The sequence below is a fragment of the Periplaneta americana genome, chromosome 7 (assembly GCF_040183065.1).
Source record: "Periplaneta americana isolate PAMFEO1 chromosome 7, P.americana_PAMFEO1_priV1, whole genome shotgun sequence".
NCBI lineage: Eukaryota > Metazoa > Arthropoda > Insecta > Blattodea > Blattidae > Periplaneta > Periplaneta americana.
Genome location: NC_091123.1, coordinates 31439843 through 31464997, shown reverse-complemented (window position 1 = coordinate 31464997; position 25155 = coordinate 31439843). Strand labels below are relative to the sequence as shown.

At 34.3% G+C, this 25155-nt stretch overlaps 1 protein-coding gene across 1 annotated transcript in view; it reads right to left on the bottom strand.

Moving 5' to 3' along the window:
* Positions 1-25155, bottom strand: part of orb2 — a 689208-nt gene that overhangs the window by 10651 nt on the left and 653402 nt on the right. Inside the window, exons 4-7 of the mRNA XM_069830537.1 lie at positions 12895-13007; positions 9356-9566; positions 5192-5373; positions 672-782 (exon numbers count right to left, since the gene is read on the bottom strand). Coding sequence (XP_069686638.1) covers positions 672-782; positions 5192-5373; positions 9356-9566; positions 12895-13007 — 617 coding nt within the window. The remainder of the gene's footprint in view (positions 1-671; positions 783-5191; positions 5374-9355; positions 9567-12894; positions 13008-25155) is intronic.

The following is a 25155-nucleotide window of genomic DNA, read 5'->3' as shown; positions in this document are numbered from 1 at the left end:
GGAGAAATTTAATGCATATGTGAGAAAAATAAAAATAAATATATTCACAAAATGATTAATTATGACGATTAATGATTAATGACGAATTATTCATATATGAAGGGCAATAGAAGGCTGCAGAAAGATGTTTCATTTCAATAAATAATGAATTACAAACTGGAACTGATTTCTTTTTCATATTTTTAATTTCAGTTTCCATTATGACGATAGCATTGAGGTTAGGGTTCATTTTAAAAATATGTTTTATTACAAAATAATATAAATCTTAGGCTTAATGATATAAATTATATAGATTATAAAATCTCTTTCCAAAATAATATAAAACGTAATTGTATAAATTGTATTAGTTTAAATTATAAAACATGTAAAAATTTTTAACAAATAATTTCCAATATCAAGATGCAAGAACAACATTAACAAAAAGGAAAAGCAATGGACAACATTGAAAGAAAGTATGAACTTCAGATGTTGTCCAGAAGGGAGGCAAACACTACGAAACTACCAAATAGTCCAACAACAATGATTATTAATGTGTTAGAAATCTTAAAACGATCCGGCAATGAAGATTGGAGATTGTGCACTGGGACAACACTTTAGGGAGAAGTGCTGTTGTGAGTCTGAAGAGCAATGTAGCAAGTGCACACTCATTATCTTATAATACTGCCACTAACCTGAAGGCAAGTTACATTAGCACAGAAAAAAGGAGCGAATTTGCCTCCACAGCGTTGACCCTGGCATTCATCACACATCTGGTCATCCAATACATATGGCTTAACTTCCACCTGTTAACAAAAACAAAAAAGACACATATCACGCTAAATTCGCCATATTTTAAGCACAGAAATCGTTATAATGCTTTTTGTAATGTACTCGAATTAATTGTATGAAATATCTACAGCCAATTCTGGATTCAGTGAACTTGGCTACAGTGAATTTAAATCATTGGTCTCTATCCAGATACGTTACGAATATACACTAAAAATCCGGTTTTAGTGAACTCTCAACCTCGGCTTTGGTGAACCTAAGAAGCACAACTTCAAGAAAAATTTCATTGTAATATCATAGAAATATTCTCAAAGAACCCTTTCTACATGAGCTTGAAGATACAGATTCTACACCTGAGTTATTTTACTAGCATGTACAGCATGGGAAGGGAAAATCCTTGACCAAGCTCAGACGACAAGAGCTCCCAACCGACATATTAAATGGGAGGGGGTGAATGAGGACCCAAGAAAAGTTTACAGCCAAGTGCAGAGACCTCTGCTGCGAATCTGCAGGGTAAATGGGAGGGGGAGTGTTGAGAGAATGGACAATATATGACTATCTGTGCTGTACTTGTCGGTTTAGTTAAAAGATAAACTACTGCAAGCAGTTGCATATAACTGATTATTTCAGTGCTAATGAAAAATAAAATAAAGTAAAAATGATTATTTTTTTAATATTTATTTCTTATTAACAGAATCTTCAACAATAAAATCAATTGTACTTTAGATATTCTATTTTGTATGTTATCACTATCCTCAATTCAGGTTAAGAGAATACATTTTGGTTATAGTGAACTTCAGGTATAGTGAACCAAATATCTGAGTCCCTAGAAAGCATAAGAAAAAGGTTCAAGTCTTCTATTAACTTTATACTTAAATTCTTACACCTAAGTAATACTTACTTACTTACAAATGGCTTTTAAGGAACCCGAAGGTTCATTGCCGCCCTCACATAAGCCCGCCAGCGGTCCCTATCCTGTGCAAGATTAATCCAGTCTCTATCATCATATCCCACCTCCCTCAAATCCATTTCAATATTATCCTCCCATCTACGTCTCGGCCTCCCTAAAGGTCTTTTTCCCTCCGGTCTCCCAACTAACACTCTATATGCATTTCTCGATTCGCCCATACGTGCTACATGCCCTGCCCATCTCAAACGTCTGGATTTAATGTTCCTAATTATGTCAGGTGAAGAATACAATGCGTGCAGTTCTGTGTTGTGTAACTTTCTCCATTCTCCTGTAACTTCATCCCGCTTAGCCCCAAATATTTTCCTAAGCACCTTATTCTCAAACACCCTGAACCTATGTTCCTCTCTCAGAGTGAGAGTCCAAGTTTCACAACCATACAGAACAACCGGTAATATAACTGTTTTATAAATTCTAACTTTCAGATTTTTGGACAGCAGACTGGATGATAAGAGCTTCTCAACCGAATAATAACACGCATTTCCCATATTTATTCTGCGTTTGATTTCCTCCCGAGTGTCATTTATATTTGTTACTGTTGCTCCAAGATATTTGAATTTTTCCACCTCTTCGAAGGATAAATCTCCAATTTTTATATTTCCATTTCGTACAATATTCTGGTCACGAGACATAATCATATACTTTGTCTTTTCGGGATTTACTTCCAAACCGATCGCTCTACTTGCTTCAAGTAAAATTTCCGTGTTTTCCCTAATCGTTTGTGTATTTTCTCCTAACATATTCACGTCATCCGCATAGACAAGAAGCTGATGTAACCCGTTCAATTCCAAACCCTGCCTGTTATCCTGAACTTTCCTAATAGCATATTCAAGCGCGAAGTTAAAAAGTAAAGGTGATAGTGCATCTCCCTGCTTTAGCCCGCAGTGAATTGGAAAAGCATCAGATAGAAACTGACCTATACGGACTCTGCTGTATGTTTCACTGAGACACATTTTAATTAATCGAACTAGTTTCTTGGGAATACCAAATTCAATAAGAATATCATATAATACTTCCCTCTTAACCGAGTCATATGCCTTTTTGAAATCTATGAATAACTGATGTACTGTACCCTTATACTCCCATTTTTTCTCCATTATCTGTCGAATACAAAAAATCTGATCAATAGTCGATCTATTACGCCGAAAACCGCACTGATGATCCCCAATAATTTCATCTACATACGGAGTTAATCTTCTCAAAAGAATATTGGACAAAATTTTGTACGACGTCAACAAAAGTGATATTCCTCGAAAGTTACCACAGTTAGTTTTGTCCCCCTTTTTAAAAATAGGCACAATTATGGACTCCTTCCATTGTTCTGGTACAATTTCCTTTTCCCAAATAGCAAGTACAAGTTTATAAATTTCGCTATATAATGCACTTCCACCCTCTTGTATTAATTCTGCTGGAATTTGATCGATACCTGGAGACTTGTACTTTTTCAGATTTTCTATCGCAATTTCGACTTCTGAAAGTGTGGGTTCGGGTATAAATGGCTCAGCAGTTTGTATTTCAATTTCGTCCCGATCATTTCTATTTGGCCTATGTACATTTAGTAGTTGCGCAAAATAGTTTTTCCATCTGTTTAGGATTGATGGAGAGTCTGCAAGCAAGTCACCATTCTCATCCTTGATCACGTTTACCCTTGGCTGATATCCGTTCTTAAATTCCTTTATACCCTTATATAAATCTCGAATGTTTTTATTCTTACTATTTGTTTCTACCTCATTCAGTTTTTCCTTCAAGTAACCTCTCTTTTTATTCCTAAGTGTACGACTTGCTTCCCGTCTTTCATTGAAATAATTATCTCTCTTCTCCTCAACTGGATCCTGTAAGAATTTCAATTTTGCCTGTTTCCGTCTTTCTACTACCATGCAACAATCTTCATCAAACCACGGTTTCTTTTTCTTAGTTTCATAATAACCTATGCTCTGCTCAGCTAAGTAATAATAAAAAAAATAAATAAATCCTAATTCCCAGGAAAAAATAATAAATAAATAATTTAATGACAAAGGTAAAAATCCTTTTCAAGCTAAATACACAAATATGGACTAGTTTAGATTAGACATCAGTGGCGGCCGGTGAGGCATTCTGGTGGTGGTGCCAAAAATGGAAAAAGGTCTTACGCAAATTACCCTAGAGAAACTGATAATCGCAGCTCACGTTTGCATTATGTTAAATAAAACACATTAATTAAACCAGCTATTTTACCAGGTGTATAGTTAATGCATCTAATAACAGTTACAATAACATTTCCGAAACTAATAACGAAATTTACAGATACAGATAATGCAAAACTTTCACAGTACTGTTAGTCAAATACAAATAAATTTTATAACTAATAAAATTACTGGCAAAAACACACGAGATAAACAGTGATATAAATAATAAACGAACACGTTTGCATTTCATTGAACAGGCCGATGAATCCAAGGCAGCGGCCTGAATAACACATCTCATGTATCATTAACAAAAGCATCAATACTATAGAAACAGTGTAGCGATATTTAGTTGCCGCGAAATAAAACAAATATTACACAACATTAACAAACAGTGTTACATAATATGAAAAAAAAAAAAAAATTATCTTTCTAAAAAGAACCATGACTATCTCTGCATTCAATATAGTTAAACGGATAATACTTTACACATTCAAATCCAAGTTATGTGCATTAGTTTTGAATTGGCAACACTACATTAACATTTGGCGCGGAACTTTAACTTGTGTTTTCGTGCAAGTCTGCGGTTCATGGTTCCCTTCCTAATGTCTCCAACAACCCTGCCATCTAGCGAAATTTCTGCATTACTGTGCTCTAGAGGGCGGAATATTAACTACTGAGTCAAACTGAATTCGGCTCAAAGTCTGCCATAAGAAACGTATATAAACTAGAATCAGTAGCCCTTTGTACAGGGTTATATGGACGTAAGGAGTGCCACACAGAAGTGACTCAAAAGTTCGGGAAAACGCTGCAAGAGTGCGTCCCGATCTGTGCGCTCGCTCGTTCAGATGAAATACGAATAAAAGTGTAGAAATAAACTATTACAACTGCTTTTTAGGATATTATTTTTTGTTTATTTCAATGGCGGTGCCATGGCACACTGGCACTACCCCAAAAGCCGCCCCTGTTAGACATATTAAAAGAAAGAGACATTTAATTTCAGATTGTTGTTCCTGATTGTATTCTAGAAGTTTAGGGGAAACTGGGATGTTTGATACAGTACAAAAAAAGACGTGCTAAGGATTTCGGATTTTTATCGCTCTTGTCCGGGTTCGAAATCATGCTAGTGGTAAGTGTGGTAACCACTAGACTACAGAGGACGACTTCCTACGAATTGCATATTCTGTGAAAGTAATTGCTGCAAAGTAGTTATCTGTAAATGTTTGACCATAATTGTTACATACAGTGTTTCACAATATGATGCCACACACATAACTAATCCATTTCCTCGACTCACCCTCTTGTCTATGTCACCATGTTGCAGCTGCACGAATCGAGCACTGATAGCAGCAATGTAGCTCTGTTGGTTGCTGAATGCTACTCGACCAGCTCCTTTCGGATACTTCAACTCCGGGTCAGTGTCAATACCAGCATAGCACACGCCTCCATATAAACGGTCCATTATCATCGCCAACTCCACTAGTGACAGAGATGCGTCAATCAGTATTAAGTATGGAACTTGTAAACATATTCCATGTTAATACTAAACAAATAAGTCATACACAGTTTAACTCATATCACCTCTACATGGTTATTCAATAACATTTTTAATTAAGTTAGCCCTCATTTCTCTCCCTCTTCCCTCAATGGCAGGACCTTTAACTTTTGTCGTTATTCTCTCTGACTCCAGAGAGTGGTTCATTACCCCCAAACTAAATTCAGCTTGTTTTGCTATTAGATCTATGCAAAAGATAGTAAATATCAGTACCTTAAAAACAATATACTTTGCATACTTCCACTCGGTAATGAGTTTTGGAATAATATTCTGGGGAAATTCCACAGATAGTAACAGTATATTTCTATTACAAAAAAGAGTAATTAGAATAATAGTAGGTGCCAAATCTAGGGAATCGTGTAGGACTATTTTTAAAAAACTACAAATAATGCCCATGGCTTGTCAGTATATCTTTTCATTAATAATCTTCCTCGTATGTAATTGTGAAAACTTTATAACCAATTCAACAGTTCATAGCATAAATACACGCAAAAAAATGACTTTCATACTCCATTGGCAAGTCTATTGTGCCATCAAAAAGGAGTGCGTTATATGGCAGTAAACATTTTTAATAGCCTCTCTATCGATATAAAAAATGAAACTCAAAACATAAAATTATTTAGGGCCAAATTAAAGAAGTACCTAATTTCTCACGCCTTCTATTCTGTAGGTGAATTCATGACATTCAATAACACTTCATGAAATTGATACTAAAACTTTGTAATGAATTTAAATGCTATTATAGTTACAATCATGCCATGGTATGAAAGAAAAATTTCACAACCTCGAGCAGGAATCGAACCTGCGACTTCCTGTTTTCCGGTCAGGCACTCTACCACTGAGCTATCGAGTTCGTCTCACGCCAAAGGCTTGGAATTATCCTTTCATACTGGCGACTCTATTATAGAGTACTGTCCATAGCGTCTGATCTAGTCAGCACTGCGCCTGACCGGAAAACAAGAAGTCACAGGTTCGATTCCCACTCGAGGTTGTGAAATTTTTCTTTCATACCATGGCATGATTGTGACTATAATAGTATTTAAATTCATTAATATGTCACATCAACGGACGTATATATGTCACCAAACATCGTAAGATGAAAATTACATTTATAAAACTTTGTGTTGTACTAGTAGACTATATTGTAAATCTCGTCTGTATACAGAGTGCTCTAAAATTCCCCTTACAGACTTCTAGGACTTGTTAAGGGGACTGAGTAGATAATATTTTGAATTGGAACCCATGTCTGGAAACGTACCGTTTCCGTGGTACAGCCGTTTGAAAACATGTTTTTAACGCGACCACTTTTATAAGTAATTAATTTTATTATGAGGCGTGACCCAGTACATCACTTGTTTTACAATTCAACTCATTAATAACCAAAGAAACAAAATGGAAACTGAATCATTTGTCACAAACACTTTTGTTTACAGTTCAACTTAAACTGTTTTTGTCCTTTCGGTCCAGATGTTCCCGAACAGCAAGTGAAAAGTGAGGAAGTGCGCCATCATGCTGAACAGAGAGCTAGGATAAACGTCAATTGACATCACATGATCTGACGTAAGCAGCCTTCATCATGTAACGCTGCAGGCGGACGAATCGCGAAGCTATTACTTGTTGAGACACGTGACGTACATTCAGGCAGTGCTTGCTTTCAAACGGCTGTAGCACGGAAACGGTACGTTTCCGGACATGGGTTCCAATTCAAACTATTATCTACTCAATCCCCTTAACAAGCCCTAGAAGTTTGTAAGGCGAATTTTAGAGCACCCTGTATGTTTCATCTAGACTGTGACTATAAATTAAGATTTTATAATAATATTAAGTTTTTTGACTTGTTCCATATTCTAGCTGTAAGCAATATATGAATACCATGGAATATTAATAAATACAATACAATACAATACAATAGGTTATAGTCCACTTAATTCGTCACAGACCATCCAAGTGCACTACAGGTGGTGGATATACATTGCACTCCTAATGGATGATGATAATGGAGAATTGTTGGGATGTCACAGGGGAACTGGAGTATCCAATGTTGCCTAAACTACAAGCTTACCCAACATAAGTTATAATGGATAAATCGGGATTTGAGCCCAGGTTCTCTGGCTTATAAGCCTCAACAGGCTAGCACTGAGCTGCCGTGGCAGTCATTAGCCTCAATTTAAAACCACAGTGTGTATAGCAAGGTACTACTCGTATTTCTAGTACCGGTGCATAAATAAATGTATTATGAACTACCGGTATGCTCTACAATCAGACTGAATTTTTGTATACTACTGCCAACAAGTTGTTTATCTTCCCTCCTGACAGTGGCTTATGAGCCTTGACAATCCATGTTGAATCTTTCGTACACTACTTTTAACACTTGAATATAAACTAATGCTAACCACACATACAATAACATAAATACAGACATGGAAATGCTACACATACAACCCAAAAACCAAAAACTCAACACACTAGAACAATATGAAATATACAGACACACTAAAACACACCCCAATCAAATTCTCAACACACAGATCAATTTCAGAACACACACACTATTTGACACAACTCTTCATCACACGAATGCACCCACACAACAGGCAGCGAAATTGAGATAGCGCCGAGATCTAGTAGGCTCTGAGGATTGTGTCGAATATCACCGAAACAGCTGTAAGCCGCACATGCTTACATAATTAACACGAGTAAGATCGCCATTTAATCAATTATCACTTATGAGGTTGGGGATATTTGAGTTGCTCAGTGTCAGAGTTGCCTAAACCACAATTTTTTTATATATTATTTTAATGTACCGAAGTACATATGATATTTCCATGCAGATATTCTGCGTCATCATACGATGAAAGAGTAATGGAACGGAGAAAAATTCTCTCCGGCGCTGGGATTTGAACCCAGGTTTTCAGCTCTACGTGCTGATGCTTTATCCACTAAGCCACACCGGATACAATCCCGGCGCCAGACAGAATCGTCTCAGATTAAGCTCCAACTCTTGGGTTCCCTCTAGTGGCCGCCCTCTGCACTACGTCACAGATGTCTATGAACGTAGGACCGAAGTCCACACATGTGCTGAGGTGCACTCGTTATGAGTGACTAGTTGGCAGGGATCCGACGGAATAAGCGCCGTCTTAAATCACGATTCTGTCCGGCGCCGGGGTTGTATCCAGTGTGGCTTAGTGGATAAAGCATCAGCACATAGAGCTGAAAACCCGGGTTCAAAACCCGGCGCCGGAGAGAATTTTTCTCCGTTCCATTACTCTTTCATTGTATGATGACGCAGAATATCTGCATGGAAATATCATATGTACTTCGGTATATTAAAATAATATATAGCTCTCACAGCACAAACCATAACATTGATACAGACATATTGATACTACCCTAGTTACAAAATTAGATCACGGTTAATCTCCTGGTCTTTTAATCTCTTCATACAGGAAATAACATATGCAGGAGAGCGCATGGTTTTTAAACTGGCGTTATAACGGTAATATTATTTATCTACTTCGTTCCAATAGATGAGGCAATAGTAAGCACATTCCTTTCACGGTTGATCTCCTGGTTGGAGAACAGTACAGATGATGCCTTATTTTTCGAGACGGAGATGATAATGAAAAGGAATTGTGGAGATGCTGATGTAATACGAGGGGAAAATGGGAGAACACCGAGAAAACCCTCACAACCTTGGCTTTCCACCACAAACATAACTCTGCCATTGCCTAGATTTGAACTTGGGTCTGCAGTCGTAAGCCAGCTACCAGTACCTCTAGAGTCAACAATCTTCTTTTCTGCTGCATATCTGTCAACTGAAGCGCACATAACCTGCAGGTTTGTTTAGTTAGGGGTCATGTCATGAATACCAGTGTTCAGAGCAGTGCATGGAAGTGGCAGACTGACCTGCTTTCAGAGGGCGTGGTACTCCACCCACAAATACTGTTTTGCGTGGGTCCAGAGGCATGGAAGCGTCTAGCACAAAGTCAGCATCAGAGAGTCGCCAGGGTCGAATCTGTACAGGCTTATCTTTTATTGTCGGAGAGGAGACACACAGATAGAGTTTGTCGTCATCCTGGATGCAGGCATCTATCAGTTGCTGCACTGAGCTCTCATCCTGAAAACAACACATAATTGCAGTGATTACCAAACATAGTGTCTATCGGAAAATTTTTACATTATTTCATTAAATATTGCAGAACCGATTTCGTCATTAAAATAATTTTATTCCATATGTATTATTAACTAACTACCGTTACTGAAGACTAGATCCTGACCTTTGATGCAAAGTAAAAGATCATACACAAAATGGACAGTTATTCTCCACAAGATATCTACAAGGGTCAATTGACTTCCAGTTAAAAAAAAACCTATTAATAATCCAAGTAATAAACTCAAAAGAACAACATTTTCGCTAATTTTTTTTTAAGTATGCACACATAATGTAATATTTTTGAACCAAAAATAAATTTAATAAGAAATGTGCTCTTCACTCTAGAATGCAATTTTATATGCAATATTGTATACATTTAATTAATTCAGTTTTTATGACTTCAGTCAATTTTGCTACTTACCTGTAAACAGAGGATTTAAAATGTAGTACTAATATACAGAGTGTCTGGGATGAACACTACAGATAAGAAAGTTTCATAACTCAATAACCAACAATTTTATCAAAATGTCGTTTGCTGCAAAATGCAGAGGAACTCACCAAATTTTTATGGTGATCGGTAAATCTCCACATGTGCACCTTGTGTGGCTCGACAGATGTATCAACGCAGACATGTCAATGAATGGAATAACAATATCGCTATCATAAACTTACTTATGGCTTTTAGAGAACCTGGAGGTTCACTGCCGCCCTCGCATTGGCCCCTATCCTGATCGCTAATATAAAATTTATCAATAAATGACCATCTAATGAAAATCACGAGGAATAGAATTAAGGTGTTGCCACCATAAAAATTGGTGAGTTCTTCTGTCTTTCACAGCAACAACATTTTGATAAATATGTTACTGAGTTATAAAGTTTACTCATTGGTACTGTAGCTAAGGTGTAAATACTGGGTAGGCTGAAAAAATCTTATATCTTTTTATAGAACAGATGTTTATCGGCTTTTCTATCAAAATTTTTTTGTGACACCGACCCCACAAGGAGATGATGACCATTCATTTTCACCCCCAAACAGAATACAGATAAAACAACATAACTTATTTATCTCAGAGTACCCTGTTAGTCAAGAATATTTCTTATACCATGAAAATTGAAAATTTCTATTTTGTCTTCCTCCATCCGCTATTTTAATATGTAAATGTGGTGTAGATCTCCTATCTTTATAAGCACATTTTGTTTCATACGTCCAACTTGAAAACGGTTTCTCTTTTAATTCTACAAACAATGACCTCAATGTTCTCTCAGTATGAACCATTTTGCACAAAATTAATATGTAACACACACATACACATGCACTTTTGATTAAACTAAATTCAACACACCAATACAGCTCAAAGTAGAGGCTAGCCGCCGCATATCGTCCATGTAGCGAATCGATATGCACTCCTTGGTCCCCTCTCAAGCTTGCAAGTCAAGATCGTAGCCATGCCTTTAGAGGCTTCCAGTCACAAGCCTCTCACTGAACTCTGCATACTGGGATGACTACCAACAGTGAACTTAATATAACTTATGGAAGGATCGGAGTGCAATCAAGTGTTATGATACATCGCTATTACGAACTTATAGGCCTACTGTTACTAGGTATAATAACTCAAATTTTCTGGGTAGGCTAAGCCTCAAAAGCCTCTTAAGAGCTTCGTCACTGTAGTGTTCATCCCAGACACCATGTATTCGGTTAACATGTAACAGTACGTTAAGTTCAAATAGAAAATATCCAAAACGTACTAAAATAATAAGAGTTCAGAAATAAAGGCTTGTTGCATCTTCATTTACCTTAGAACTCATTTTCGAGATCTCCTGTACATTCGAGACAGAGATGTGGTACTGGTATAGTTCTAAAGTAAACGTAAGTGATTTAACTGACAGTATGTATGGGTGTTACCATTATTACTGATCTTTACAAATAACTATACTATATCATCATTATAATTAATTATCTTCGGGGTGCATTAATTCTCTCTTGGGAAGGAGTGAATTCCCTTCCCTCCCGAGCCTTCCTATTCATCAGCGCACTCATGATAAAAATAAACATCTCTCTGTTGTTCTTTCTCCACAAGTTACAAGGTAACGGTATTTATTCAAGCAATGTAGGATCCCATATTAGAAATTTATAATATATAAAAGAACTTATCCCCAAAACAGGTCGTCAAGCAAAATATACCAGTCATTTCTCGCACATATAAAAATTTATCTAGGATTTTCATCATCTTCGGCTACAATTATAATTTATAGTACTGACTTCTGACCAATGATATCCCCATTTCATGTGGTTTCCTGAACACATTGGTGTCACAGTCATCGAAAAGGTTGACGTTTTGCCCAAAAAGAGACTTTAGACTTCCCTATTGCACCACAATATTCTATAGGTTGCCTTCTAAGTGCTGAACTCAGAGTAATGAAAGAAGGGGTACTGATAAGTCACTGCCATCTGGAGAGACACCAACTAGTCATGAGTATCATTGATGAATCCATATATAACCGATTATCAAAAGAAAGAGTCAACTTCTTCTGATATTCTGTTCCATCATGGGATGAGATACATTTACCTGCTGGTTTTGAGGATTTGAAATAAGCTGATCTATACATATTAATCTCTGGATTCCTTGTACAATTTCTATAGACGGAACACACAATGGGTCAATTTAATATACTAAAATCTTATAAGAATGCTAGTACCGTCGACCGGGTATACTTTACACAAGGGGGTAACTTTACACATTTCCAGAAAAATGGTGTATAACAGCTTTAATAATGGCACACACTTCAGTCTACTACACATATGTGCTGTTGTCACATAGAATCAGTTCCGCGGAGTTGCTGCACATTGTCTGTAATGTGTGCCTTCTAAAGATTTTTTCTAGAAATGTGTAAAGTTACCCCCCTTGTGTAAAGTATACCCGGTCGATGGCACCATAGTCGTAATAGTAGTAGTAATAGCAGTGGTGGTGGTAGTGGTGGTGGTGGTGGTGGTGGTTGTAGTAGTAGTAGTAGTAGTAGTAGTAGTAGCAGTAGTAGTAGTAGTAGTAGGTCTCAATCTTAAATTTGAAATTCCACACTGCCAGACTAGCAGATTACAGGAAGATCAATGATATTGGGAAATATTGAAACTAACCAGTCACCCAACCAGTGAATCACAATTTAGATAGATTTGTCAAAGAATACGTTAATAATAATCACCCACAAAAAATAGGAACTTAAACTTTGAAATCTTTTGATATTACAGTATAATGTGTATACAGAAACAGTACAGTAATAGTTATCGGTACTTTACCTGAAATAACAGGAAGGCGTATCCCTTGGGAGGGAAATAGGACTTGCTCTCAGCTTTGTGGGGCCAATCCACAACCAGGGGTCCAAAGCGACGGAAACTAGCCGTGATTTCATCTGGAAATAAAAAGAACGACTTTATCAAATTGCTTACTTTATTATTTTAAAATGTTATGTTAATTACAACGGTTATAAATTCACTAAGGGTAGGTAATACGATTATATATTGTAAATTAACAAGTAATTTTATTGGAAAGTGGCAGTTGTCATCTACATTAAGTATTAAGTTTTTTGACTTGTTCCATATTCTAGCTGTAAGCAATGTATGAATACCATGGAATGTTAATAAATACAATACAATATAAATCAATACATTAACCTCCTTGAAATTACGATTGTTTAATGAGAGTTCGTAGGATGGAGTTCAGCATACCCATATATTTAGTCAGTTTTGTACTGTATATGGTCAATACTTTATTGTTTTTCCGTAATAACTTCTCTTTTTATAAAAAAAAAGTCTAAAATAATAATAACAGTAGTAGTAGTAGTAGTAGTAGTAGTAGTAGTAGTAGCAGTAATAATAATAATAATAATAATAATGTAAACTCATGAAAACCATGATTGGATTTGTTCAGACATAAACAATGGCTCCAAAATCTTGTGGAAATTCACAGAAATCACCTACAGGTCTGCTCTTCCGGAACAACTGATCCATTATTATCTCTATTTGTCAATCATATTTTTGAGTCCTTTAGATGTAATTGGTTACTGATAACATGAATAGATTTAGGATACCGGTATATTATATTCTTCGGGATTTTATACTTGAATTCTTATAGGCTACTTAAGTAACTTTTGAGGTGGAAAGGAACTGGCCGCCTTACCCTATTATCTCCTGGCCTAGTTGCCTCATAAGTGGTGCCTTGTTGGTATCGTTTGTGAGGTTTAGACCTGTCTTCGAACAATTGACTGAACAACAAGAGTGATTTTTAGCTTTTTGTGTCATATTTTTGTTGTATGACAAGCTACATTGATAATTTTACATGTTCTTTTGTTCTCGTATCTAGTGATTATGTCCAGTTTGATTGCTACTTTATTATTATTATTATTATTATTATTATTATTATTATTAACACTATTCAAAACTCTATAAAGAACACAAAAACATTTCAGAGATGAACATAATTCACACATAAAAATATGACACTAAATTTTTTCATAATACCGGGTATGTTATAAATAGCAAATGATGTATCAAATGTTTAATTAATTAAATGATATAGAAAATATCTTCATAATTTAATGTTAAGTTACCATTTGACTGTCTTCTTGAAGTGTGCGTTTTTACCAGTATATCTTTCTATCTACTGTACAGTATTCATTTCATTTGTAGGGAACAGCAATTATTCTAGGATGAATCTGAGAATGGCGGTTGTGTGATACAAAGTGTGAAGTTTAATGTTACAGTACTTGTGTTGTGTTGTTTCTATTACACTCTACTGCTATGAACCATAAAATGAACACACAAATAAGTAAAGCTCGGATTAATCAAAACATTGGAAACAGGTTAGTGGTATGTAGAGTATAGCTGGAGTTTGACGAAATGTGTTTTGATTACACACTCCCAACTCGTCATGCTTGTTATCGGTACATTAATTCAGAATGCATATTGCTATTTATTGTAATAGAGATCGAATGACTAGTTTTGTCATATATACATGTGTACAGTATTTAATTTACGTACCGTATTTATTTTGTTTTTCTTTTCTTTAAGTTACTGGTAGTGAACCAATAACTAGTTCTGTTATCCTCATTAATATATATTTTTTAAGATCTTGTCTATTAAGTTTCACATGAGAGTTCTGCAAGATATTGTTAAATTTATTACGAAATAAACTGTATTTGAGCGCCTTAGGAGGTTCTTTGTCTAACTGTACCTGTAGAGAAGTCAGCAATGCCTCAGAAACTGGTTGCGAATGTGATCTATTTATATTTCTTTCCCGGCAAACACTGGGATTGTTCCTTAAAGGATGGGCCACGACAGCAAAGTTTTCTATTTAGACTTGCTAAATATTTAGATCTGTACACATAAGTACAGTATTTAGATACCAGTATGTATCGTATTCATTAGTGTTTCGATTTTTAGTCTATTTTTATTCTTTCTTATATCTGCTAATGGCTTCATTGCCAGATGCAAGGCACTAGACAACAACATTCTTTCTTATATTTATTTATCTTTTTCGATACCAATTCGCAGTTAATAAATATTCATTCAAAAAGTTTAAATATACTGGCTGCGCAGTTAACAGTACCGGTACCGGTAACTATTAGAGTAATGAAATCCAAACTCTGCAAATAAGGCTCTGACAAGTATTAGTGACAAGGAAAGTTGCACGCTTAATATTCAAAATATATAAGGTACTGTATTGATAATAGAATAATTTTGGATTTAGAGATGATAGGGTAATCAGAATTTAAGCTGTCAGGGAAATATGTATGCAAGAGTATATTTCTCGTAGGAGATAATATAGCCTAAGGTTAAAAATTTGAATTTTTTCGAACACAAGTATCAGAAGCAAGGATATGTACAAAGTATCTTAAATTCAATGTCTAAATATTTCTCACTATGTACAATAAACTGTACCTAGGAGTTTCTTTACAGGTGAAAGTATATTACTATCCATCTTGAATCTTGCATACACTACTTTTAACACTTAAATATAAATTATTGATTAAATGGGAAACTTACTAGTGTTAATTATATAAGCACGTGTGGGTTACAGCTGTTTCGGTGTTCTGATGATGGTGTACAGTATACACTGAAACAGCTGTAAGCCACATGTGCTTGTATAATTAACACTAGTAAGTTTGAAATTTAATCAATCATTTATATTACTATCGTCAGAGTCGTCGTCATCATCATTGTTAAAGATTGGGTCCTTTGGTTTTGAGTAATAGCCAAAAAATTTGAATTGCTGTTGGAAAACCGACTGGTTTCATCAACTTGCTAAATTTTCAATTAAGTTTAACTTAAATTCTGTGCACATTCTGCTTACTTTCTTGCAGTTATTTTCTTTTTTTTATTGGGTTATTTTACGACGCTGTATCAGCATCTAGGTTATTTAGCGTCTGAATGATATGAAGGTGATAATGCCAGTGAAATGAGTCTGGGGGTCCAGCACCGAAAGTTACCCAGCGTTTGCTCGTATCGGGTTGAGGGAAAACCCCGGAGAAAACCTCAACCAGGTAACTTGCCCCAACTGGGATTCGAACCCGGGCCACCTGGGTTCGCAGCCAGACATGCTGACCATTACTCCACAGGTGTGGACGTTATTTTCTTAAAACAGAATAATGGAAACCATATGCTTGGTATCTTTCTCTAGACTACAATGTAGGTAATACTGCTTATTCCTAAAGAATGCTTATCTAGTAATATTTCGTTCCAGTAAGTTAAGATATACCTGTCAGAGAAGGTACAGGCCTACAGTGTTTCCAAAAACTAGCATCATAGAACAAATGTAAGGCAAAGCTTATTATTTGCATTTATTAATAATCTGCAGGTTAATTTTGTTGACACTAGAAAATCGAGCTTGTTTCAAACACTACAAATTCAAATTATTCATTACTTTAACTAATTAGCCTACCAGTATACTGTATTTAGCTCACAACTTTTTCATAGAAATTACATCACAGCTTCTCTCATCACATATATAAACTAACAATGTTCATGTTTTAATTGATTAAATAGTCATTACAAATTGCGTATTTACAGCAACTGCGTTTTAGGGGGAGCAGTATGATTTTGACTTTCATGGACAGTAGTAGGCTAAATACCGGTACTAGCGTCGTGCATTACAGGCACTATGTTCGATTCAAATTTATCGAGTATGGCAAAGTTCTATATTCGCCGATGTTCGCTATGTAGGAGGAGGCCTATCATGTTTGTTCCACCTTGTTACAAAAATATTCGCTGTCCTTTACTCCCTCTCCTTCATGTTTTAATCGCTTAAGGAATTCAGCAATGAGTTTTTCATATGAAATAAGACGAAGTTTGTATGTAATGTCTTGGTTGCCTCTCTCATGTTCGAACATTGCAGGACAAAGGTCTACATACTCCATTATGTAATACGTCAAAGATATTTACAGTATCCATATGTACTTAATTATTTCGAAAAAAAAAAAAAGTATTTTATAACTGACTTTCTTGGTATGTGAATCCGTACAATTAATAATCATATTTTTCAAGATGATTTAAATATGAATTTACGTTGAATGATATATCATCAAAACAAGAGCTTTCCGTTTTAACCTACTGTAATCGCTCAGTAAATTAGAATCACAGTCACAGAGACTTAAACTCACCAAAGAAAATAAACTGAACAGGAAAAATTTCCAGAATACTGCCGACCGAGGAAGGAGGGTTTAGGAAAAGGATAGGATATTGTAACTTTTGTAGACTTAAGCGCACAGGTAAATAGGTACTGTATTATTATTATTATTATTGTTTAATCAACTGTCCGAAGATAGATTCGAACCTCATAAGTAACACCAATAAGGCATTACTCATAAGGCAATTAGGCCAGGGGATAATGGGGTAGGGTGGCCAGTTCCTTTCCCCCTCCAATGCATACATCGCCGATTAGCTACATATTCCATTAATCAGACTTCAGAGGCATACAAACAATTGTTCTTCCTCTAACATATACCGTCAAGTGAGATGTACTTACTTACTTACAAATGGCTTTTAAGGAACTCGAAGGTTCATTGCCGCCCTAACATAAGCCTGCCATCGGTCCCTATCCTGTGCAAGATTAATCCAGTCTCTATCATCATACCCCACCTCCCTCAAATCCATTTTAATATTATGCTCCCATCTACAGTCTCGGACTCCCTAAAGGTCTTTTTCCCTCCGGTCTCCCAACTAACACTCTATATCCATTTCTGGATTCGCCCATACGTGCTACATGCCCTGCCCATCTCAAACGTCTGGATTTTATGTTCCTAATTATGTTAGGTGAAGAATATAATGCGTGCAGTTCTGTGTTGTGTAACTTTCTCCATTCTCCTGTAACTTCATCCCGCTTAGCCCCAAATATTTTTCTAAGCACCTTATTCTCAAACACCCTTAACCTATGTTCCTCTCTCAGAGTTAGAGTCCAAGTTTCACAACCATACAGAACAACCGGTAATATAACTGTTTTATAAATTCTAACTTTCAGATTTAGTAGTGAGATGTACTGCCTGATAAAATAGATACTGTATACACATCAGCCAGAACCTCAATCAGAAGTAAGTTATTATTATTATTATTATTATTATTATTATTATTATTTAGTAATCTTCTGCTATTTACTACTAATCCATACTTACAATTATAAAATATAAAGTTCAATAAGAAGGAAGTAAGACAATTATTATTTTAAAAGTAGAAATAAAGAAGCAGAGTGCTCTCCAGTTGCAGAAAAAAGTACCAAGGCGATGCCCTGGCCCACCTTAGCATAACTACACCCCTGATGGCCTGGGTTATAAGGAAGCTTAGTCATAATATTTTAATTGAGATTCTTTTGTTGTTTTTCTCTTTAAGATGTTTCTGATAACATCACAAAGCCACAGTTATGCGGCTTTGGAAATATACGTATTATGTATCTTTTGTATGATAAGTGAAGAGTCTAAACAACAAAAGTTATAAGTACACAGAACAACATTTTTAAAGAGAGACATAAAACATTTTTCTCCATTCAAATCATCCACTTCGGTAACCTGTGACTAATAGTTTTTGCGTGGTTCAATTATTTTTGTCTTAATGATTATTTAATTTTTTTCTGTTTATTCGCAGGACCTACTTCCACTTTGAATTTCAATATATGACTTTTGTAGGTTACTGGGCTTCACACATATAACTGTTTTGAAAACGACTTAAAAATGACAAAAATGGCTCTTACAACCTTTGTCACAACCCATATATTATTTGGAGATATTTATGTTAAACGACATTCTTCGTACTGGTACTTATAAGGTACCGGTATTAAATTAAATGATGCATTTATTCACTGACATATGAAGGAATTTAATACAACAAAGTATTATATTTATACCATATACCATTTACTGACAAAACTGACGTATATTTATCGAAAGAAGCAGAAATTATTAAATATGATAAATTTTGCCTTGTTACTTTTAAAGAAATTTACGTTTCTCTCTACAAATCACTGTTTCTTTTACTTAAAGGTTACTTTAAAATAAGGATTAAGTTTAGAAATATTTGGGAATTTAGGATTGCATCTTGTATGAAGATATAAATAAATAAACCTAAAAATAAAGTCAATAACACAAAGAATTGCTCCAATCTCAGAAACTATACTGCATGATTCACAAAATGGATTTAGAAAAGAGCGTTCCTGCAATGACTGTATCTTCACGATAACACAACTTATGGAGAAACGACGAGAATATAACCTACCAACTCTAATAGCTTTTATAGATTATGTAAAAGCTTTTGATAAAGTTAAAAGAAATTTGCTATGGGAAATAATGATTAAAAACGGTTTTCCTCAACATCTTATAAGAGTAATACAAAGTATGTATACAAATACAAAGTTTAAATTGGAGAAATCCATAGAAGAGGGTAATTTAGTAGAGATTAATTTAGGAGTACGACAGGGGTGTCCATTATCACCTACCCTATTTAATATATATATTAATGACGCAGTTGTACGATGGCAGACTATGCTTACAACACATTTTAAAATAAAAGGGAGAAACATTGATACACTGTTGTTTGCTGACGACCAGATCTTAATTGAAGATTCGGAAGATAATTTACAAAGAGCCATACATGAATTAAATAATATTACAAGTGAATATAATCTTCAGATCTCATATGAAAAAACGAAAATAATGGCTCTTAAAGGAAGAGATCTGTTAAGAGCAAAAATTTTCATAAATAATAAGCTCATCCAACAACAAAGTGATTTTAATTATCTTGGTTACATTGTGTCATATACCGGCAATAGAGATGTGCAAAATAAAGTAAACAAATTCCAAACACTATGTGGTACAATAAAAAGAACTTTTAAAAATTGTAATAGAGCAACACTGTTAAAACTTTACAAAGTAATGGCGATCCCAACCTTGCTTTACGGGTGTGAAAGTTGGGTCTTGACTGTCTCACAACAGAAGAAAATAGAGGCTGCTGAGATGAAATTTTTGAGACAGGTCACAGGTTATAGACTCATAGACAAAAAGAGAAATGAAGATATTAGAAAAGAATTGGAAATTCAGAGTCTAAATGAAACAATCATTGAATACAGACAAAGATGGCAAGATCATATACAAAGAATGGATGAAGATCGTATCCCACAAATAATATATAAGTATAAACCTGTAGGTAGAAGAAATGTCGGCAGGCCACGGATGAGATGGTCGGATCAGTTTTCTTGAAGATGGAACGAGCCACAAGGCTTATGCCGTGATGAAGATGATGATGATGATGATGATGATGATGATGATGATAAAGTCACAACCACAATTTAAGTCACACGGAGTTAGTGTACACTCGAAGTTGGTTGCTTGACGGTTGTCAGCCCACTTTGAGGTCTGTGGATATAGAGGGAAAAATTGGATCAGTGTCAGTTAGAGTTCCCGGGTAGCTCAGTGGTAGAGCGTTGGTACGTTAAACCAAAGGTCCCGGGTTCGATACCCGGCTCCGGAACAATTTTTCCCTCGAAATTATTCATGATAAAGTCAAGTTTAAGAAATTACAAAATTCATTCAGGTCTGTATTTCCGATTGGACAGAATGGGTAACTGCCTGAGGGAATCAGAGTCATTGTGCCCGAGGATGGCAAAAATAACAAATGAGCGCCAAATTCAGATATTTAAGAAATGAATCAATGATAAGATCGACATTTACAAAATTATATCTGAAAGGAATTATCTAACAGTTTTAGAGACCTAACTGCAATTACATATTATTAAATATCGATGTATTTATCGATGACATTTTGTTGTCCACTGCACATTGATGAGTAAATACCAAACAATTTTCCAGCTTGCCGTAATCGAATTCTGAACCCTAAGGTGGGAATATATTACAAAATATGTATAAACATATAAAAGCTGCTAATGAGATTGACGTCTTACATTTGTAATACCGGTAACTTAAAAATGTAAGAACAAATGCATTTTATCTATTTGAAGAGCTCTGACCTATGAAAGAATGATAAAATATAAAATTAATCGATGTGGAAACAGGAAGGTAAAGTATGAATTTCCTCCAGTGGCAGCATCTCTCAATATAGTCTTGCTTAAATTGCTGCAATTCGAAGTTACAAAATATTGTTTTTCGCTGTTAGAAAAAGCAAAAATTGTAGAGCATTTGTAGAGGACGGAGTTGCTTATGTTAGATTTTAAGCTAATTAATTTGTTTACTAATGAGAGAACATTAATATTACTAAAAATACTTTACTCAAATCCGTTACAGTATTCCTTTTGTCAACAAAATTTAATTAAATTTAATTACGCAAATGGTATTACTTTTGTATGGCAATAATGAAGAGAAAACAAAGACTTTTTTGTTGATTGTAAAAATGATTACAAATAAATACCATTATAAATAAATATAATTACAAATTAAAGGCTTATGTATGGCAATAAACAATGAAAGAGGAATGAAAATATAAAAAAATGCAGATGAAAAGAAAGCACTTCACTATTTCAGGAGATCTCTGCAAAGGGGAGACTTGGAGTGGTAGATTCAGACATATTAATTCTGGAGGAAAATATAATACGAGGGAAGGAAATGATTATGTGTAAAAAAGTGAAATTAATATAATAAAGACAAAAGTACAATGAGTTCCGTATTATAGTATTTGCACCAACATTTTTACATGTGTGCATAACATATTATTTTCTAACCAAAAATAAATAAAGAATCTGGTCTTACAATCTGATTAACAATTTACATTCAATCTTGTTCACGCTTAGTCAAAATATTTCATAACTTAAACTTTACTGATTAAATGTAAATAGCCTATATATACAGTATTATGTTCTTTGCTGCATTATAAGTCTTCAAAGTTCTGTGATCCAACGCTCAGAAAACTTAACATTTTTAACCCTCGCAACTTAGCTGCCCTAGAATTTCATACTACGGTATCTGCGGTCTTTTTTGACCCCAAGAATATTTGTTGTTAATAATTATGATATTTTATAGCTTAATGCATTTTAATTTTATTAAATGTAATTTTATTCTTCATATTATAGTTGTAATCCCCTGGTAGAAGGGCCTGACGGCCTTATCTCTGCCAGGTTAAATAAATAAATAAATAAATAAATAAATAAATAAATAAATAAATAAATACCGTACTAAATAAATAAATATAAGCTTATACACTATATAAGCAAATTGAAAGTTTTTATTGGACCTAGAATTATACGTTATGTTTATGTTAATTTAATTAGTTTAATAGCAGACTATTTATTCTGTATCTGTGTTTTTACTTTTTCAATTACCAAACAACACATTCATTTTCCTTGAAATATAACACAAAAAGGAAAATGTTGCATCAGGTGTTAATTATTATGTTTATACAGTTAATTAATAGAAAGAACAAGAAGCTAACTTTACAAATACAAATAATTAATTATTCTTGAATCTACAACATTTTACCAAAGCCTATATGACAGTTTATACTGTATTTGTTTAATTTGTTCACTTTACAAAGTGCATGTTCACTTTGCAATAAAACACTATCACTACAAAATAATTTTAATTAGAAAATAAAGACATGTTCTATAGCTGGGGCCATCCACGAACCCAAGTAATAAACATGAAAAAAATAATCAATATAAAATTATGAAATACTAATTTTAATTGTAAAGGAAACTAAAATAACCAAGGGTAGCATATCTAGGTTACTGGAACGTTTCGGAATAGATGGATGTAATATTAACAATAAAATATGGTGTAGGGGTCAGAAAAGACTTCAGGTAAGTGTCAAAGATTAAGAGATGATTCTACGCAACAACTGTTGAAGAAAAATGTACCAGAATAGTCGAGAATATACATTATATTAGGCCTGACAATTTATTGTATGAGTAGTATATTGATTATTAACCTCAAATAATAATAATAATAATAATAATAATAATAATAATAATAATAATAATAATGGTGGGTAGGCTTACTTGATTGTTCGTCATTCACCCATATGAAGCCAGTTCAGAGTCGAATAATAATAATAATAATAATAATAATAATAATAATAATAATAATAATAATAATAATAATAATGATGATGATGATAATAATAATAATAATAATAATAATAATAATAATAATAATAATAATAATAATAAACACGGTAATTTTACTTGAAGCAAGTAAAGAGATAGGTTTGGAAGTATCGGTAAATCCCGAAAAGACAAAGTATATAATTATGTCTCGTGACCAGAATATTCTATGAAATGGAAATATAAAAATTGGAATTTATCCTTTGAAGAGATGGAAAAATTCAAATATCTTGGAGCAACAGTAACAAATATAAATGGCACTCGGGAGGAAATTAAATGCAGAATAAATATGGAAAATGCCTGTTATTATTCTATTCTTTTTGGATAAAATGACATTTTAAAATTATAAATTTATGAAGTTATAAATGAATAGATTATACAAATAGAAAACGGTAAATTTATAGATTTTTAAAAAAATTTTGTTAAATTGTTCTTACTAACTTTCAGGTGCGCGTCCTTTTCTTTGTAGGATTGTACTTAGGAAGCATTTTAAAATCTCTTTTATATTCTGACAAATTTAATATTTTTTGAGCTCCTCTTTTCTTAAATATGATCTTTTTCACCAAATGATAATTTTATCAATTTCAGAATGATTTAATTTTTCTCATTAAATTTTACGATTTTTTGATTGTATGTACAAGAAAATGCACACATTTAATAACGCATTAAGAAAGAGTAATTTGATTTATTTTACGTAATGGATTTTATGCACACTGCATGGAAATTTTTAATTATTTTATTAATTGTTATTTATGTAAATTTGAAATTTCTATTATTTTCTGTTTTATAGTGTGTTGGTACAGGTAACGTCCTATGTCATAGAAGGACACGAAGAATGTAGAAGTTTTACCGGAAAAATCTAAAGACGACTTTTAATGCATACTGAAATAGAAGAAAATAAGATAAATTCGTTGGCGATTCCCAACAGATTGTCCATGGACCATGCAGGAATTAAGTAATCATCCAGTTCATGTAGTTACACGACATAAGCGGAAGTGACTTAGCAGATATCATGCCCGAGACAAGTCAAAGCAACCAAACTTAAACTATCAACTAGCATGTGCCTATATACTTTGTCCTTTATCATGGTTAGTATGCCGCAACAAAGAGAGTGGTTTCCTTTCTTGGATCATAATATGTCAACCTTACCCATTCCAGCTTTTTATAATAATGACATTTTCGACAAGTGTTCAATAATTACTCTTTCAAATGGAGGGAGCGAGATATGTATATTCTTTGACAACAGGAAAGACAGTCTGTTCACAGCAATACAGTTTGATGTCATCAGACTGTGAGGAATTCAGAAATCAGTTGCAATTTAAACAGACTAGTAACAAGTTACATAAAGAGAAACAGGATAAACTGAATTGTAGACTTTCTTTTTTTAGATTTATTACAGAAAATTATTTTGGTAGAAACAGTTGGGATTACCTCGATGACTGGATTTGTTTCTAGGTTAAAATGCATTAAGAAGAAGAAGAAAGTTAGCTTCCCTTATGAAAAGGTTGCCAGATTTGACAAAGCGTATTACATATGATTTGGAAACACACCTAAAAGGTAAAATGATATGCATTTGAAACGATGAGGGAATCGAATATACAAAATGTCAGAAAAATTTACACCCAAGTAGCGTTTGTGCTCATTTACAGTTAAGAAAGGGGAAAAAAATATCATCAGATAGGTTAGAATGATATGAATGCCATATACCTCGAGAAAAATAATAGTACGGATTTATTGGCATTGATATCTAAACCAATCAACAGCCATCGGTTAAGATAACTTGAAATTTCCATTATCACTCCCGTACAAATGATTTCTCAATATCTGAACCGATCCTTTGAGGGCACTAATGGCTATTTCCTTCACACTGCTGTGTGTTAGCCCCAGGTTTTTAGATTTTTTGGCAAAGAAGGAGGGTATGGTACCTCGTGCTCCCACCATCAGACCTATTACAGCAATGTGGGACAGAC